The 19160-nt window shown below is 46.3% G+C and overlaps 7 protein-coding genes across 7 annotated transcripts; 4 read left to right on the top strand and 3 right to left on the bottom strand.

Moving 5' to 3' along the window:
* Window positions 1-2824: 2824 nt before the first annotated feature.
* Window positions 2825-3134, bottom strand: F9C07_11360 (uncharacterized protein; the record flags this gene model as incomplete). The annotated part of the gene is made up of 2 exons (XM_041288075.1): window positions 2825-2964; window positions 3032-3134. 2 exons carry the CDS (start codon window positions 3132-3134, stop codon window positions 2825-2827), a joined length of 243 nt encoding a protein of 80 aa, XP_041139831.1.
* A 201-nt stretch (window positions 3135-3335) lies between these two features.
* Window positions 3336-8882, top strand: F9C07_2280344 (uncharacterized protein). Its single transcript, XM_041283958.2, has 6 exons — window positions 3336-3736; window positions 3819-4758; window positions 4874-5979; window positions 6030-6253; window positions 6299-8495; window positions 8576-8882. Exons 3-5 carry the CDS (start codon window positions 5507-5509, stop codon window positions 7978-7980), a joined length of 2379 nt encoding a protein of 792 aa, XP_041139832.1. The 5' UTR covers window positions 3336-3736; window positions 3819-4758; window positions 4874-5506; the 3' UTR covers window positions 7981-8495; window positions 8576-8882.
* Window positions 8281-8759, bottom strand: F9C07_11358 (uncharacterized protein; the record flags this gene model as incomplete). Its single annotated transcript, XM_041283948.1, has 2 exons — window positions 8281-8495; window positions 8576-8759. The coding sequence occupies 2 exons, from the start codon at window positions 8757-8759 to the stop codon at window positions 8281-8283; spliced, it is 399 nt and encodes a 132-aa protein (XP_041139833.1).
* Window positions 8883-10628: 1746 nt separating the features above from the next.
* F9C07_11357 (uncharacterized protein) lies at window positions 10629-10952 on the top strand (the record flags this gene model as incomplete). Its single annotated transcript, XM_071507603.1, has 1 exon — window positions 10629-10952. The coding sequence occupies one exon, from the start codon at window positions 10629-10631 to the stop codon at window positions 10950-10952; it is 324 nt and encodes a 107-aa protein (XP_071366152.1).
* Window positions 10953-12707: 1755 nt separating this feature from the next.
* Window positions 12708-13399, top strand: F9C07_11356 (nuclear transport factor 2 domain protein; the record flags this gene model as incomplete). The annotated part of the gene is made up of 5 exons (XM_071507602.1): window positions 12708-12732; window positions 12821-12891; window positions 12969-13040; window positions 13109-13207; window positions 13280-13399. 5 exons carry the CDS (start codon window positions 12708-12710, stop codon window positions 13397-13399), a joined length of 387 nt encoding a protein of 128 aa, XP_071366151.1.
* An 842-nt stretch (window positions 13400-14241) lies between these two features.
* F9C07_11355 (oxidoreductase) lies at window positions 14242-15153 on the bottom strand (the record flags this gene model as incomplete). Its single annotated transcript, XM_041283949.1, has 1 exon — window positions 14242-15153. The coding sequence occupies one exon, from the start codon at window positions 15151-15153 to the stop codon at window positions 14242-14244; it is 912 nt and encodes a 303-aa protein (XP_041139835.1).
* Window positions 15154-17347: 2194 nt separating this feature from the next.
* On the top strand, window positions 17348-19009 carry F9C07_11354 (uncharacterized protein; the record flags this gene model as incomplete). Its single annotated transcript, XM_041283945.1, has 1 exon — window positions 17348-19009. The coding sequence occupies one exon, from the start codon at window positions 17348-17350 to the stop codon at window positions 19007-19009; it is 1662 nt and encodes a 553-aa protein (XP_041139836.1).
* Window positions 19010-19160: the final 151 nt, after the last annotated feature.

Genomic DNA, 19160 nt, shown 5'->3' with positions numbered 1-19160 from the left:
ATTATCAGGTCATGATTGAGAATTCCATGAAAAATAAAAGGACTGCCTTCTTCCACTACAATATGAACGAAGTGGACCGATATAAGTCATAATCCATTCTCCGGAGGGAATTAGCTTTCGAGAGCCGTGAGCAATCTAGAGGCTATGAGAACTGCTCTTCAGAATATTATAAGAAGGCTTCCGATAATGCGTCAGAGCTTAGCTGTAACGTATGTGAGGAGCAACTTCTAATTCTATATAAGGAGAGTAAGTTGGTTTTGGATGTCTTGAACGAACGTGATCCACATTCACAAAATAAGATATTCGAAGTTTTAAACAATCTAATATTGACGTCCAAGAGTTATTGAAGCTTGTCGTCTTAGGTCGTCCTGACTATAGTATTGTATGGTAACTGAATAGCTCCCCTAACATCGATTTCGGAGTGGATGCAGTGAGGGCGATATTAGGAGGTTTCCCGAGGGGTAGCTAGAAAGTCTTACCAGGAAGAATAAGGTAATCCGGTCTTGGGTGATAATGTTGTCTTTTAGTAGGCGTCTTTGCAGGTCAACGTTAAAGTGAATAGTCATTTTAAAGATACTCCATCTTTCATGATGGGGATATATAACAATTCAAAATGTTCAGTTGTATCAATATCCTCTCATTCAAGAATGTGTGACATATTCATTAGTAGCCGTTCGAGTTGTTGGTGAGCTCTGAATATTAAAGTAAAGGGGTAAAACACCATGCCTAGATACATGGTGGTGAGATAAGCATGATGTGAGCGACTCAAAATAGGTTGGTTGCTTGGCATAACACAAGACACGGTCGAGGAGACAGAAGTTGCTAGCACTTCTGCAGTATTGAGATCCTCCTGGGATAGATACCCCTCTTGATCAAGTAAATTTATGTCAGTTCTAATATCGGCTAGCTATTAACCTATATTGGATATTTTTTTCGTGAACCCTTTATACTCAGTGAGCTCAACAAGTAAAGTGCCTTTTGAGGGAAGAAATATAAAACAAGGCATATCAACTGCATATCCTACCTATTTTCGATGCGATAAATAAGTCCTGCGGTTTTCTTAAGTAGGTTTTTACATTCTATCCAACATAGAAGCTCTTAACTGTTGCTGTTGCTGTATGGATATGATCTTTGAGATTGGAGGCATGAAACAGGGGTGACCTCCCCACAAGGTAGACAGACACAAAGGCTTACAGGGATAAACCAATAAGTCCTACTTGGCCAGTGTGGCGCCATTTTGTGCGCATTAGTAGCGTGTATGAAGGTCGTCAATACGCAGTCTTACAGCGACAGCCTCCATAACCTATAGAAATTACCCTCTTTGGGACGATCAGAAAATCACAAGTTATAACCAGTTTTATTTAGTTCTTGATCTAATACCTAACAAAAAAAATGGAAATCTCTTTGATATGAACAGACCAATATAAACACAGCCACACAGCCTTTCAATCGCCAAAAGCTATGAGAAGAAACCGAAGTTAGAGGCGGAATCGTCTTTGTCATCTCCAGCAAACGTAAACAATGAATTGATGCGGATGATAGGCTGAGAGAATCATGCATCGCGTGGATGGCCTAAAATGGAATCTCCGCGCTAGGGCTGTGGACGTCATATGACAACTACTGGCAAAGGCGACGTGCCCTAATGGCCCGAACGAATGTGGAAGGACAATGGGTTATCCAAACCTTCTGGGCACTGGTGATATCAGCTTGCATCTGTGGCTGGTCTAGAGTTACATGATCTCCTAGCATCCATGAAGCGCATACACGACTAGTGTCTGGGATCGAAGTTAGGGGTCATCTCGATTAAGCTGATGTTCCATCCCTAATTATAAATATTTTGTGACCATCCAACTACATCGGAGAGACCACAGATTTGCTTGCCCTGTCTGACAGACAGTGAGAGAAAACGGTAATGTCTCAGCAGACACTAGACCTGAAACTACTGGCCGTCCTAGTTTCGGCAAGTGGATAATCCTAAGTGGTGCCGAGTGCGGGGTTGCCTTGAGATTGGATCCGGGGTATCCTGCAAGCCCAACCGTCACCATTGGACGCCATCGAGCGGGGTCGAAAGTCTCGCTGCACGTCTCATCCAATCGACCCCATCCATTACAAAGTACGGATACGTATGCTGACAATTCGATCAACGGGCGGTGGAGTCGCCGGTAATTTAGAGTATCTCGCTTCAGCTCTGGTGGATCTGTGGGGGGAGTTACCTTAGACCTGGATGTTCTAGGAGGTACCTCTGAGGTACCTCCACTCTGTTTTGATGTACCCCCAGGGTCTATATTGACCCGCTCTGCCGTGGAAAGTGTTGATGAAGCTTTTAGATGAGGTCAGTGGGCTTTTATTCCCAGGATTCGTAGTGTGTTTCGTGTAGAGACTTTGGAAACCAACGGAGGTACATCGATGTACCTCCAGTCTGTCGATGTGGCATGACGGGTGTGGTGTGATGACCCCGGTCGAATCTTTGTTCTTGCATTGATGTGCATTCTCCCCATACTTTCTGACAATACCATACCTCCTCTCAATTACAGCCACCAATCCTACGTAGACTCATTCATATTGATTATCATTTCATTGAGTTTCCTGGATGTAACAACTCTGTAACTCCATCCCTGCCATCAGTGTGGCTATAGACAAATCACCTGTCCCAATAACCAAAAATAAATATTTCCCACATATCACAAGTCAAAAATAAAAAAAAAAAAATCACAAAGGAAATGAAAATGCAGTCGTGGACCAGTCCCCCGCTGTATGTGTATGTTTGCCAGAAACATCCCTGTCACCATCCATCAAGGATCTCGTTACCCCTCCTTTCAACCATTCATCTTAGTCGTTTCATGTATCGGAGTGTGAGAAGTGCCGCCGCTGCAGTCGTGTATGCAGCACCGCCAGCCGTAACCCAGACGGGGCGGTGGACTGCGAACGAGGTCTGAACAATCTGTGCCCTACGGCGCGATTTGTCTTTTCTGCGTTAGGTTCACGTCCAAGGGAGTCCATGTTACAAAGGGTCTGACGTGTGATTACATACCTGTAGTCAAGAGTCTGTCCCTCCATGTGTTGGCCTGACGCCTGGCATACTGTCCGGCCTGAGAGCCCAAGGAGGAGAGGCCCTGAACAACTGGTGCAGACATCTTGCTTGGATAAATTGGTAGATAGTTGAGAAAAGAAGTGTGGAATGAGAAGTATCAGCTAGTCACGATGAGGTTCTGTTCCAGCTCTTGTCACTCCAGAGTGACTCGATGAGGACCAAAGGAATACGAGAGTAGGTAGGACAGGATTGGGCTCCTTTATATCCAGCCCTCGGCCGTATCAATACATGACAACGCGGGGTAGAGTCACGAGACATCGGCATACTTCCAGTCCATCGACCTGTCGAGTCCCTTCATCATGATCATCATGGAGGGAAGCGATTGGATGTCGTGTGGCCGTCGATCCGGTCTGCTGCACAGCGCCCCCTGGATTGCTGTGGTCATGCCAATCAAACTCCGCCGTTGCTCGACTAGCTTTGCAAGCTTCAAGGAGTTGATTGCCACCAAATGCTAAACGCGTCATCATGATAGGTTGGTCGTAGCAATCGTGTTGCTGTTGCAGGTCATGATCGCATGAGTATTGGTGGGATGCTCCTACGTCTCGTATGTGTCGTCAGGGTGGTTGCCCTTGGCCCGATATGCCGCCCCCATGGTATTGTGTGAGCCCAAAGTTACACCAAGAATAGCACTCAGATTTTCATCAAGTAAGCAACCCATATGGTGGTTATGAGGAATCATGATTGCCCGAAATAGTGTATCGAGTCGTATCTGAAGCCTTACGTATAGGAATTCAATAGTCAAGAGTACTAGTCATGGTAGACAAGACCATAGAAGCAGAAGCTGCGCAAGGTTTACAACCCCCTCAGATTCTGGATGTACTCACTGCCAGTATTCTGACCATTCCGACCGCCACTCCATGTCATCGCGTCATGATCAACACTTCCAGCTACTCTCCAGCCGTGTCTAGCGATCGTGCAACTCTACCATCTCACAGTAAACCCTACCATCAGAGAACGGATCTTTGTATTGCATAACTTCGCATCACCACATCCCTTCACTGGCACGTCCCCCCATTAATTTCGCAGTTTCCTTTCCCATAGAAAAGGCTCTAAATCCTAGACAGAATGGCTTTCGTGTGCTTCCCCGTCATGTGATCTATCTTTACTGGGAGACCGGCAAGGTCGCCTCTCTGAACCTACTAACACACATTAGGCCAAGCTTGTCCACATCTTCTATTGTTCATGATTCGCTCCTGTTACTAGAGATGCTGCCTTTGCTTACAGATATATATTGTGGAGAAGTGGGGCGATTAGATGGACTACTATGTTATCGAACATAACCCACACAGATCAAAGATACACATATTTCTCTCCTTTACCGGGTAAATCACCTAGCCTACCCTTACCTAAATGATACACCCGTTGATATTGCAGCACACGCGATCCCCAGGCCCATCATGGATGATGTGAGAACTTCCCCATTTAGGTTAAGTGGGTCTGGTGATTGATCGGCACGTGACTATCATCTTATCGCATTTTAGCTCTCTCTCCCTTATCGACAAGCAGGACACATCAAAATCTCCGAGCTACGATGACTACGCTGTCTGAGACGTGACACTTAATGGTACTACATCATGGAGTAGCTACAGAATAGGCGATGGATTTTTAATTTTCTTGGAACATCGTGAAGTTCCGAATCCGTACAGTCCCAATGTCTACAGACAAGGGTGAGTGGGCTTCATTACACTTTGTTTGATGCTGTGCCCTATAACTTCACTTATTATGTACCCGAAATCTGGAAGAATATGTAATTTTAACTAACGCGTTTACTTATCAAAGCAGTGGATAGTTGAGCCTTCGTGCGATACTTATTGACCCGCTTGATCCATAGAATCCGGGCCGTCCCGTGATTCTCCAGTTATTTCCGTGTTGTAGAGCGAGCAGGTTGGCCTGTCTATGGTCCATAAAGCAGCTCCTGTGAAGCAAGAGGGCGTCGGAGCTCACCAGCCAAACATGCAGAGTTTCGAGGCTACGAGGCGACATTAAAAAAATACGGAATTGTGCTATGAAACACCCTTGTAATCTATACAGCATTGTTGGCGCATACAGAGAAAGCGATATATATTTAAGCCGACCCTATTAACAGTAACAACTGAGTTACGATGGCATACCCTTACAGTAGCCTACCAAGAAAGGCCATGGAGTATATCAGAGCTTTTCCATAAAGCAAGATGAGGAGTACAGGGTATATTTAACCGGCTAAATTGACCTCTACATAGATCGACATGGGCACTTTGAATGGGTTTAATCTATTTGCATGCAGGTGCACCATCTCCTGCCAGCTGATTCGTGGAATTACCAAGAACAAACAATCAATTGATGCATGCATCTTGCCATAACTACCGGTCGCAACTTATAAAGAGTCTCTTCCACAGATGCTAGGGTTCAAAATTTGCACACACAGTCACTGAAAAGATGTTACTGTTTCCCCTCATACATCTAGCCATCGGGGCCACGATTGCCCACGCTAGCTTCGACCCATCCCACTTCACATGGTACACGTCACCAGCCAGCAACTTCACTTCAACGCTGCCACTAGGAAATGGCCGACTCGGCGCAGCAGTATGGGGCTCTACGGTAGAAAATATAACCCTGAACGAGAATTCCATATGGAGTGGCCAGTTCATGGACAGAGTCAACCCGGACTCATACAGCGCTTTAGACCCCGTACGGTCTATGCTCAAAGAAGGAAACATGACAGCGGCTGGACAGACGACGCTGGAACATATGGTCGGCAGTCCAGATGAGCCTCGGGCTTATCATCCCCTTGGTTCGTTGGTCTTGGACTTTGGGCATGAGGATTCACAGGTGGAGAACTATACCCGGTCGTTGGATTTGCTTAAAGGCCGCGCGGTCGTGCACTATGGGTACCATGGTGTTGAATTTAGGTATGTGAGATTCTTCGCGGTAGCGGTCAACATAAACTAATTTTAGGTAGGCGCGAGTACATTGCAAGCCATCCAGCTGGAGTAATTGCAGCTCGGCTTACAGCTAGCGAGGCTGGTCGGTTAAATGTCGCTGCTTCGCTTTCTCGCGGTCGGTATGTCACAGAAAATACCGCGACCGCAGGAAACGATACTGGATCACTCAAACTGCGCGCGTCAACGGCCGAGTCAGACGACATCTCCTTTTCGGCAGCGGCCCGGATTGTCACTCATGGAGGTGAGTGCCCTCAGACTCACTACGCATAATCACTGACCATAGAAGGTTGGGTATCGCGCAGCGCGAGCTCGGTAGTAATTCAAAACGCAACAACTGTGGACATCTTCATTGATGCAGAGACGTCTTATCGCTTTGAAACTCAGGAAGCATGGGAGGCTGAGATAGAGCGCAAGCTAGACGCAGCCATGAGGGCCGGTTTTCCTGCGATCGAACAAGCAGCCACAGCTGATCATGAAGCGCTCGCAGGCCGCGTGCATCTCGATCTCGCGTCGTCTGGTGCTGCGGGCAATTTGCCGACCGATGTCCGACTTGAAAGATACAAGACCCATCCTGACGCGGACCCCGAACTAGTGACCCTGATGTTCCAATTTGGTCGGTATTCTCTCATCGCGTCCTCGCGTGAGACTGGCACTTCGCCATTACCCCCTAATCTCCAAGGGCTCTGGAACGAGGACTACGAGCCTGCATGGGGAGGGCGGTACACGGTTAACATTAACCTGGAGATGAACTACTGGCCAGCCGGCGTAACGAACTTGGCAGAAACGTTAGGGCCACTGATATTTCTTCTTGAAACAGTGAAGCCCAGGGGGCAAGATATCGCGCGGCGTATGTACAACTGCGATAATGGGGGCTATGTCTTACATCACAATACGGATATTTGGGGAGATGCAGTTCCAGTAAACAACGGAACTAAATGGACGATGTGGCCGATGGGTGGTGCTTGGCTATCAGCAAATCTAATGGAATACTATCGTTTCACGCAGGATACAAATCTCCTGAAAGAGCGCATCTGGCCGCTCTTGCGGTCCGCTGCTCAATTCTACCACTGCTACGTATTCTCTTTCAATGGGTATCTGAGCACAGGACCTTCATCTTCACCGGAAAATGCGTTTGTCGTACCGAACGACATGAGCGAAAGTGGCAACGAGGAGGGTATCGACATCGCTCCAACGATGGACAATACACTGCTGTCAGAGCTCTTCCACTCTATCATCGAAACGGGCAAGGTCCTCGGTATCAACAACACAGATACCACCAAAGCAGCGTCCTCCCTCCCACTTATTAAACTCCCCCAAATCGGATCATACGGCCAAATCCTCGAATGGCGTCATGAATACCAAGAAACAGAGCCAGGCCATCGACACATGAGTCCCATCTTTGGCCTCTTTCCAGGCTCACAGATGACACCCCTCGTAAACTCAACATTAGCCGCCGCCGCAACGGTACTCCTAGACCATCGCATCGCCCATGGCAGCGGTAGTACAGGTTGGTCGCGAGCGTGGATCATAAGTCTTTACTCTCGGTTGTTCGATGGAGACGCCGCGTGGAATCACACGCAGGTATTTCTGAAGACATACCCGAGTGCGAATCTGTGGAATACAGACTCTGGGCCTGGGTCGGCCTTCCAGATTGATGGTAACTTTGGATTCACGGCGGGCATTGCTGAGATGCTGCTGCAGAGTCATGCTGGGGTGGTACATTTGCTCCCGGCTTTGCCGTCTGCTGTGCCACATGGGAAGGTGTCTGGGTTAGTGGCGAGGGGCAACTTTGTGGTGGATATGGAGTGGTCAGGTGGGAAGCTGACTTGGGCGACAATCACGGCCAGAACCGGGGGAAAGTTGGCGATACGTGTACAAGATGGACAGCAGTTTGGTGTGAATGGGAGTGTGTATACAGAGGAGATTTCGAGCGTGGAGGGTGGAATATACGAGATATCACTGCTATAGATAGACAAGGACTGAAGTCAGCATTGCTCTCTAACCATTTCCCTATGATTTCCAACTAATAAAAGACGAAAGACAGTGCAACTCCAACCCAGCAGAATTCGTCTTTTGTTTTAAGCGACAATGCAGATGGATTGTATAATACTGTCACACAGTGAACAAAAGAGGTATTATGAATACAATTAAACAACATCGAGAACACAGTACACCCATAAGCTAGGCAAAGACAAAACCGAGGTATATCCCACACAAAACATATCATACAATTTCCCTCAACACCATCTGCCATCCCTAAGTCGGGGATCATTTCCCTGTAATACCAAAACCTCCAAATCCATATCTCCCCTCCTCATCCTTCCCTTTCCTCTCCGCCCTGTTAATCCCCTCCTTAGAAACCAGATTACCAACAGGCGAAAGCAATCCGTTATCGCCGAGCTGATTTCCGGCTAGATTGTGCACGTCGTCTTGTAGTTGATCAACCTGGTTGATACCAGCGACCTTAGATTCGTTCAGAGTATCTATATCCAGATCCTCTAGTTAGCCGTCCCATCACTTCTTCAAATGCATGTATGAACAGATACGATGTGTATGTACTTACCCTTCGTAGCATAAGAAGCTTTGTTATCGCCCTTTCCAAACCACTTCAAATACTGATCTTCGATCCAAGGATACCATTTTTCGTATTGAATGTTGTATTGTTCACGAAGCCAGTCCGAGTACGTTTGCTGCTGTTTCTTTTCTTCCTCTTCTTGAGGCTGAGAGATGGGGTTGAGCGAGGTCATCGTGTATATTTTGTATGTGATTTGGTAGAACAAAGTATAGCTGTTGCACTTGATATAATGTAAAGACTTCGTTAAGAAGAAGGCTAAGGAAGCTGTAAAGTAGATTTTGGCAGTCTAGATCAGTAAGTATAGAGCTTGATATAGATAGATTACTCCATAGGGCTGTGACGTCGGTGGAGCGGCCCATGACGTAGGACCACGTGAGATTCTCGATGGCCACGTTACGATGCGTATTCTTATTGCAACAAATTAAACGAATTATATTCTTGTGTGACATATTCTGCGAGTTAAACTAGACATGTCCACATGCAGGATATCAGGTTTGAGGATGAGATGGAAAGATTATAGTCACAAATGAGCAAATGTTGCATGTTAACAAATCTTATGTCAAGTAAATTTGCCCTAGTATATGAGTATCTATAACTGACCACGACTGTTCAGCAAGCTAATGCTATTAGCCACCCTGCACCAGTAAACGGAAATAGCTTGCTTCGTTGCCGCTATTTGATTGTTCTGTTATTTTAAATCCCTAGTCTATAGCTTCTAGCGTTGCTGGAGGGTCATTGGAAGTTGGTATTCTATGTAAGCTGAGTTGAAATATCACCTTCCTATTAAATGAAGAAAATGAGATAATAAAAAATGAAAGTTCTTGCACCTCACAGTGGAGGCACAGAGAATCATTTCTGGAGTTTTATAAGTGCATTCCAAGCTATTATGGAAATCCCGCAAGCATGTTACGAATCTCCATGATCTTGCTGACTCCGGTTGTCCACACTCCTCTCTTGCTTGCCTTCCCGCAGGAAGCCTAGTGCACCAATGCAAGAGACTCCAGTAAGAATCCCAACGGTAAGAATCAACGGAAGCCATTGGCCTGCACCATAAATCCCTTTGTGCAGGCTTTGATCTTCACCCGCAGAGGAGACCGCTGAGCCACAAAGCCGGGTGATCAAAACTGCGCATACCCCAGGCCAGCTGGAGCATAACAGAGACTGAAGCAAGGAATACCCAAGCTGATCTCCCTCCATCTGGTCGGTGCGAGGTGATTGATTGATCGGATGACTGTGCTCTGAGCTGCGTCATGGTGCAATGGTGTTTATCAGGCCATCAGAAGGAAGGAGAGAATAATATGTTGGTCTAGGTATGAGGTCCAGATTGAGTACTGTTTGGTAAAAAAGGTCGTGGCCAAATATTGTGCAAGGAGAACAAAGGGTCTGTTTTAATCGCGATCCTGATTATTAATGTCTTCCCTGTTTAATGATTCCTGCTCATGTTGCCTTCCAACTAACCATCTTTGGTTGCAACCCTGCTTTCGTGGCCGACGTGTATCCTTACATTTCTTTTCGCTGAGACAGGTCCCTCGTATCTGCCCGTTCATCTTTTCCTTCGAGAGGAGGGAATGCATATATGTACCGCATGAAGCACAGGCTGCGTCCTGGGCGGCTTGACAGCCCAGTCTAGGTATGGAAGAGCTTGCATTGATGAATCGGGGAGCGGGATGGTGTGATTTCGAAATGCGCCGCAAGGAATTTCAGAAGTGGCCAGACAAAGCCTCCAAGCATCCGATGATTTACACTTCGGCTCATATCTTGTGATGAAGACAATTCTCTCCATATTTTCAGACGCAACATAGAGTGATGGCAAGGTGGAAACCTTCCTCAAGACCCCCCGACGACAAGCAGCGGTGATCAGCTCTGTACTTCTTGCACCACCCACCGAAGTCCCCAGGATCCCAAGGTCTGGGTCAGAATATTCATACAGACGCAGGCATATTGACTCTGCTGTTCGCACAACAGCCGGGGCTGCAGGTGCTCTCACCGACAACGAGCGAGTGGGAATGGGTACATACACGCGAAGGAGACAGCATTGCCAATGCTGGGGGCACTTTGCGATTCCGGTCAGGAGAGCGGCTCCAGTCAGCTTTGCACCGTGTTTTACCACTTACGGATAAGGATAGCGCCCACCTTTATGATCGGTACTCGACAGCGTACTTACGAGCTGCAGAAGATGCTGTATTTGTTGGAAATGATGGGAAGAAGACAACGGCGGATGAATGGTTCCTGCGCGAATTTCAGTTTCACGCAGGATTCGTCAGTACAGCGGATGGACTTGGTGGCCTTTGGGGGGTATGGAGACTTTAGGAGCGAAGGTCTGAGCATTACAAAGACAGAGCAGGGCCAGCGGAATATGGCATAGTTGGATGACTTTCATACAATAGATAGGGATATGGTCGTAGCATTTAGTGTACCCTACGGATCGAAGATTTCTCCAGTATACGCTTTTAATGAAGCTAGTATTTCCCTATTATAGCTTCACTGGAGACATTATCAATCCCAAGGTAAATGACACGTAGACCGTTTAAAATCCAATTCCGGTGCCCAACGCTCTCCTCTCTACACTGTTAATGGTAACCTCGATTAATTGGCTAATCCTCCACTTGGCTGGATATATATACCCTTGGCCGTGATTTTGGCTTATGGATAAATAACCGTTAAATCTAACTTAGTATAGTCCTTTGCCACTCTAACGCAGGATTAGCATGATACCGTAATTATGTTGTCAGAAACCATCCCGTTTTCTGTCGTTGCACTCGTTTCTGGACAGTTGTATCTATGTACTGATGGTGTGCACTATTGCGTACGCTTACCTTAGATGATGGAGGAATTAGGGGAAGAAATGTTCATATCACAGAAAGAGCCAGGCAGATGGAGGCCCTGTAGGCTATGAGTATAGTAACTTTCTCAGCAACTCTGAATCAGATTGACGTTCTCTACTTTCTTCGTTTGACCTTTTCATGACAATCCCGAGTATAAATTGCGCCAAAATAGAAGTGCTTTGGAAAGTATGTTTTAAACCCAGGGCATCGTCCAAGAACTCTGCAACCAGTCCGCTATCTAAGTTAGATATAACTTACCACAATAACCTTGCTGTATTGACGGCCAGGAATGATAAGATAGCTATAAGGACAAAGATAAAATCGTGTAAAATACTAGATGGACTCAATATTTTAAATATGGATATTCAATAATGAAATCAGAGAAATTAGTTTAGCCTGATATGTTAGAAGGTCACCTGTATGTCCAAAACTGAGTTGGGGGGGAGGGGCCCCCAAGATACAATAGTTAGTCGAGTGATGGGTGGCCACACATCCATGCTCAAGCTCCAATGAATAGTCGTGAGGTGAGTTACTGAGCTTAAAGTTTGATTATGCTGACGATCAAGTAATTTACTCAGCTTGGCCAATACTCGGTAACAGGGGCATAGTAATATAACATATTGATTTCAAAAAGGAATTTACTTGTAATATACGAATAAACAGGATTGGGAAGCGCATAATCACAGACAATACTATACTATGATTACGCAACTTTTCTATGATATATTCGATAGTAAATACTAGAATGAATAGTAAACTTCTTTCTTCCCATCCTTTCGTGTTATATGATAGATAATAAACTATCTACACCGCTCCTATTTCTACCCCACTTGGACGTCAAGATGTGTGATCTTAATCACCGCCGACTCAAAATGAACGCCCAGATCAATGTTCCTTTAAACCTTTACTAAAGATCTCACTAGTCTGGATACGGAAAGATCTTCAATTGATTCCACCACTCAGAAAAGTCTCTCAGACCGTGCGGATGGCGATCTCGTCATAAATGTTAATGTGGGCCCATGAGAATGACGCTAGTAATTGGCCTTTACAAGGCTATTCTGCAACTTCATGCATTGCCAACGCAGTATGAGAGAAATTCATGAGGAGGGGTACCCAGCTGCCCCGATTTAAGGAGTTTCCATCTCCCCCAGCTGTCCATCGAAAATATTTCCCTACTCACCCTTTGCTGAATTGGTCTCTCTATCTAATGTATGTTTTGCCAATCTCGTATGCGATGAGCCCAGCTATAGACCTACCCAGCGTTGCTAACATAAACTGCCTAGTGAATTGCAATAATGTCAGAATACGGATCAATTGCCAGTATGCAGCTCTAATTTCTCCACTAAGCGTTTCCAATCGGTGTCACGTCCCTGGGTCTACTCGATTAGTGATTGCTAACTACGCTTAGGGTCCTTCGTTAGCCATTACTATGGCGTGTTCGATGATACAAATGCAAGGTCTACCCTGAGCAGTCTCTATGTACGTTTACTTCAAGATTAACGCTATCCATTGCTGGTGTATGGATAATCCTATGGAATAAACTGATATGATCATAGCGTCAGGAATCCTGCTTAGTATGGGAGGGTCAGCCATACCAAGGTCCGGAAAGTATCATGGCAGCCTTAAGCGTAAGTGCTGTACCACTCATGGGATCCATAATAGGCTATTCATGTGATATTCCTAACTTTGTCTTTAGCAAACTAGTTTGAATAATGTGAAGACACGGGTCACTACGACTGATCCTGTACCAACTTCTAACTCCGGTGTACTGGTAGTTGCGACTGGAAGTCTTGTTGTAAGAGGCCCTCTACTTATGATCATGTCTTAATCGTGGCAATTGCTGACGTATGGTCCTGAAAATATATAGGTCGACGATGCATATGACAAGCCTTTGAAGTTTTCCTCGACCTTCCTCTTGCAACCAATCCCTGGACAGCCCGGCGGATACTTTATTGAAGGTCAAATCTTTAGACTGGTCCATGAGTAAACTGTCCTCTTTTATGCATGTGAGATACGCAATGAAGAAGAGTATTTGTCCTCATGCGAAACAGGACTCAGGGTATCCGAAAATGGAAATTACTTTGTGTAATCTTTCTCTCGCATAGACAATATATGCCATTGGCCCTATGATCCTCGCCCACGTGTATAGGAGTCTAAAGGCTCTTTTAGAAGTGGACTCTTGGTTTGCTGCCGAAGATTGGCCTATAGTAGCGTTGCTTGTCTTCGTCTTATTATTATTATCATTTTCGCCACAGAAGGTTCAGCTATCCGTCCACAGTGGATATTTTTGGCAGCATTTTGGAGCATCGGATGACGGTGCGCCGATGTATTCAGTAACGTGAAAGATAGCAATAAAAAACAGTTAAACTGGAAGAGCTAGAGAGAGAGGGAAAAGGGCTTCAGTCACATTTATAGGTCGAAAGGTAGCAATCTTTCTACGCTGAAAAGAGAGGTATCCAAGATCACACTTGCGAGTAAAAGATCGAGTCACGAACTCTATTATCAATACTAATAGTTGGAATATCCGTTCGAGAGGATATGAAGCAATAAGTTAGATGTAATGCCCAGCCCTAATTTCAAGGGAAATTAGCCGTAGGAGTTAAATAGCATTGGACTTCCGACATTATCACATAGGCCATCGGCGCTTAAGGACATATAATCGAGGAGTTCGAGCTCTTGTGTCCCCGAAATCCCCTCGATTCCCTCAAATGGATTCGCGTCTTGTGTGGTGTTTTCAAGAAATATCTTCAATGCGGCAAAGATGCTGTCTGCTCCAAGGAAATACTGGCACCAACTTGTTGTTCGAAAGTCTCGGTACTGTATTTACCATCAGAACAGAATCTGTCCCCCATCGACAACAATATCAGCACCATTAATATATGTGCTGGCGCTGCTCGCCAATAACACTATGGCGCCCGTCAGCTCAGATGGACTGCCCATTCGTCCACTCGGGTTGCGCTCGGCCCAAATCCGGCGGTGCTCGGCAATGCCATCACCTGCATTCAGAATCGTATCCATATACCCCGGACTGACACTGTTCGTCCGGATACCATAACGAGCCCACTCCGCCGCAAGACAACTCTTTAGCATCAGGATTGCCGCTTTGCTGACATTGTATGCAGCCTGCGGCTGCGGAAAGTTCACACGGTGGCCGGAAATCGATGCCACGAAGGTAATAGAGCCGCCCGTTCCTCGAGCCACCATGCGCTTGGCAGCAGCTTGTGCGCAGATAAAAGAGCCTGTGGTGTTGATATCCATGATCTTTCGCCACTGCGGGATGGGCATCTCCAATGAGTTAACACATCCGACAACACCAACGAAACAGAGCAGCGCGTCCACTGATCCCAGCACTTTGGTGGTCTCCACAAATGCTGACTCCACGGCGACCTCGTCGGTGACATCCACTTTCAGTGTAGCAATCTTGGCTTTGGGGTACTTCACCCGCAGCTCTTCGATTTCTTTCTGCGAAATCATTGGATCCACGTCCATAATCATAAGACCGTTTAGGCCGTGCTCGAGAAGCGCATTACAGGACTGCAATCCCAAGGTACCAGCACCGCCAGTCACAACTGCATTTCCTTGCACTGTAAACCTCTTTTGCGCCGCTGTGGTGGGGTCGCTCTCGGTATTTGTTGCAGGTGGTGGGGTCATGGATGAAGGGCTGCCGTCACTTAAGACCATACTGGGAACCGCTCGTTTAGTGAGCTCATCACGGCTCGATATATCCTTGGGGGCTGTCATTGTGCGGCTGGGATGGATGCGGAGATGCAAATCTTGAATTCTAAAAAGAAGGTCATATATGGAAGTGTATGTATAGGCGCTGTCGGATGTACATGAATGGCTTTTATTGTAGATCAATGTCGGTCGGAGCTACGCCGTTACGGCAATGCATTTGTTGCCCCACCTTCTAGATGGGAGCCTTGTATGCGGACCGTTCTCCTCCGACGGGATTTGTCCCTCATCGGTCGACACTGAGCCGATGCTTATATACTAGTACACTACGGAACAAGCACGAAGGTGTTGATTATATTTGACTGATATAATGCTCTCTAAACCCTCCAAGCCAGCAAATATTACGTCATCAGTTAATACCAGTAAACCAATATATCTTGACAAACGAAAGATCATACCATTCAACCACTCAAAAATGCCCGGACACCATAGTCGCCTCTATAGGGTAACTTATAGGTTAAATCGCAGGTTGACGACATATGTACTATGATCTCTGCGGAATTCGCCGTTTTAATCTCGAGGAACATCACACTGCGACTTTCCTGTACTGGCTGCCGTCTATACTTTCCTGTCTTACGGCCACATCCCGGTGGTACTGATCTGTCAAAGCTCGGTACTAAAGGCTGTGCTACGCTGGACTTAACGTTTGATTTTTGACTTCGTATCTAGGCATCAGCTGTACAGATATATCTAGACTCCGATGAAGAAGGATCTTCAGAACCATGTTCGGGATTCTTCGCCGGGGCGCAATTGCGGTCACTAACGTAGTTAACGAAATGTAGGACTGGCGAGCACCCTATGACACAATGGTACTTTGATATTCGGGGGAAGTTGTATTGGGCCCTACCAATGCACCTTTTCTTCGAAGTACTTTATAACCTCTTAGTAATTGCGGTAGGCTAAATCTTACTGTAAGTGTCCGGCCTATAATATAAATTAATTTATAAGATGGATCTTAGAATGAGGAATGGTGAAGATTCTAGGTAGGGGTGATATTGATCTACAGTCAACTTCGGATAGGTGGGAAGAACTATGGTTGGATAGTATAAAACGTACTTTCTAATCTGACCATATTTTAGGAAGGTTTACCTAACAATGCCAAGAGCCAAATGAGGCTGCAGTACGATTACTGGTTCTCATATCCTATTCTACCGGAGACGCCGGCATTGATCGCCGCCGGTGGGGTTCCTGAAATCGACGTGGTGTTGTCTATTTGGCGGGGCGGACATGCACAGATTTCAGATGCATGCAACATCCCCTCCATGTATGAATTATTGGTTCTCATTGAATGACAAGTTGAATGCAGATTTCTTCGTACCATGAGTCTCGGAAAGCTCTTCCGGAGGTACCCAAGCGCTTAGGTGATGAGAAGATTCCCATATCCAATGACGACCAAGGAAATGATGCTGGACACGTTTCATTGCAGAACTTTCATATCTCTGCATAATTAGTCTTAGTGCATACTTCAGAAGCCTTAATAGATCTGCAGACCCACCTATATCGGGCGGGGGATGGGATTCCATGCTGCATCTCATTGACTGAGCGCCCCCCTGGCCTCACTCTTAGATGCATTCATTACTAGTCATGATCATACTTGATTTGATATCATCTCTTCTCGTGTGCTGAACTCATATAGTATCTACGCCAGGGGCCAATGAAAAAAGGCCACATGCGGACCTTCTGGACAGGCGTCGCATACCAGCTGCCGAAGAGGAGGCCTTCTCAGAGTGCAGCATCTCCAGGCTACTCGTAGCACATGGGCACTATACAGTCATATAGAAGGATTAGTCGTCATTTATTTCAGAGACAGACTTCGGGAAGCGCGAAGGCAGTTGCTACTCCTCTTTTGCATGTGGATCGGCTGGCCTGTGCGGAACTATTCATCCCTCTCTAGACACGTACAGGATAATTTTGTGCATGGTGACGTGTCTTCGTTAGACTCGATTGACGATCCGAACTGGATTGCACTGACTAATGCTATTCGCTGTGATCCTAACAAAATTCCAAATCTGCAATCATCCCGAAGAGTTCAAGGGAAATGATTCCATGGGATAAAACCTCCAGAGAGACATATAAAGCCCATCAAACTCTGCCCTGACCTGTCACTTCTATATCTTCATACTCAACATACCTCTTGCTGAAACAGTATCTTAAATCAGAAACCATTGCCCCTATTATTCCACTTCACAATAGAGCCCCCACAATGCCAAACGCAGACATCTACAAAGACCTCAAAGACAAAAAGGTCCTTGGAACCCAGATTCCCGTCTACAAGTCCGGCGACCTGGAATACGAAGTCTCTGTTGATGTTGCCAACCTCCTATACCGCTTTAGTCGCCCCACATGTGTCGTGAAGCCCGAGCTGCCAGTGCACGTGGAGGAGGTGGTCAAATATGCATACGAAAACAAAACACCCATTACCGTCAAGAATGGCGGGCATTCGTATGCAGGACTCTCCACTACCAATGATGGGATTCTTTTGGATCTCTCCCGGATGAATGATGTTTATCTCCAGCATAAGTCTGAGCCTCCGACCATCACCATGCAAGGTGGGGCGCTGTGGGCACATGCGTATCGGCAGTTGGTGATCGAAAAGGTCAATAAATTGGTGGTTAATGGCGGACGGTGTCCGACTGTGGGAGTGAGTGGGTTTGTGTTGGGCGGGGGGTTGGGTCCATTTACTCGGAAGTTTGGAATGGGATGTGATAGCTTACTGGAGGCTACGCTGGTCACGGGAAAAGGGGATCTGGTAACCGTGCGCAAGGACGATCCAGACCCCGAAAAGAGGAAGCTGTTCTGGGCACTATGTGGAGCCGGTGCGAATAATTTCGGTGCCGTGATCACGATGAAGATGTCTCTCCACGAATTACAAGAGGAGAAGGTTGTGGCAGGGAGATACACCTGGTACCCCTCAACCGATGAGAGGGAAGAAGGGTTCATGGAGGCAATGAACAGCTTTTACGCCGCCAATTGGAGCAATAGCATGACCATCGACACTAGCTGGTTCTGCGATCTGAAGGATGGGAAGGGTGATCTTGCTGTTCGCTTTCTTACCTATTACGACGGGAAGAAGCAGGAATTCCAGGAAGAAATCGATAGAAAGCTTCGCGGAGATGCTGGAAGTGATATCCATAAAATAAAGAACTCCCTGGCAGACAATATCAAACGTCGGTCAATTGCTGAAGATTCATCGCGTTTTCTGCATGAGACTCTTGTATCCCAGTGGTCCGAGGAGACTAAGAAGGCGATTCCCTCTAACAAGGCGTATTCGATCTACGCATCGTTCGTTTTCGGAACAGAACCTGATTACACGGGTATCACTAAGTCTATCAGAGATCACATGAAGAATTTTAAGAAAGAATTCCGTGGAGAGTCAGCTTTGTTGCAAGTGACCTTTATCCATACCGGACAGCAAGCCACCCGGATCGGGGCAAATGAAACAGCTTTCCCTTGGCGCGACGCATCGCGTATCGCATACATCATGCTTCAATGGGATGAGAAATGGCTTGGCGAGGAGATGGAGGAGTTCTGCAAGAACTTCAAAGAGAACCTGATGCAGTTCTCTATTGATAGAAAAGCCGGTTTTCTGAATTTCCCGGACCGGGAGCTGTGTGTCAAAGAGGATCATCACCAAGCATATTATGGCCCTAACAGTGATGCTATCAGGGAAATCAAACAAACGTGGGATCCCAAAGGGATATTTCAGTTTGCCCCGAAAAATGAGAGAGATGAGTCGATCGCCACAGATATCGTGCCTATCCTTCAAGCAGCCTTGTCAATAGAAGAGATTGTTTCGGCATCACTGCCTCATCTGAACCCTTTGATGACACTTATCAGTCAACTGAGTGCCGGAAACCTGTCATGAAAGCTTGGGCAAAGCAGTACCTTGGCACAAACCGCAGAGCGAGAGGGGAGGTGGTGCATTTCTCTATAGCGTTTGGCTTCATATTACATTATACAATGATATTGAAGTATTTCCTATAACTCTACTATCTAACACTCATGATTTGAACTGG

The sequence above is a fragment of the Aspergillus flavus genome, chromosome 1, assembly GCF_009017415.1.
Source record: "Aspergillus flavus chromosome 1, complete sequence".
In the NCBI taxonomy this organism is placed as follows: Eukaryota; Fungi; Ascomycota; class Eurotiomycetes; order Eurotiales; family Aspergillaceae; genus Aspergillus; species Aspergillus flavus.
Note: the sequence above shows the minus strand (reverse complement) of the source record. Positions and strands in the feature narration are given on the sequence as shown.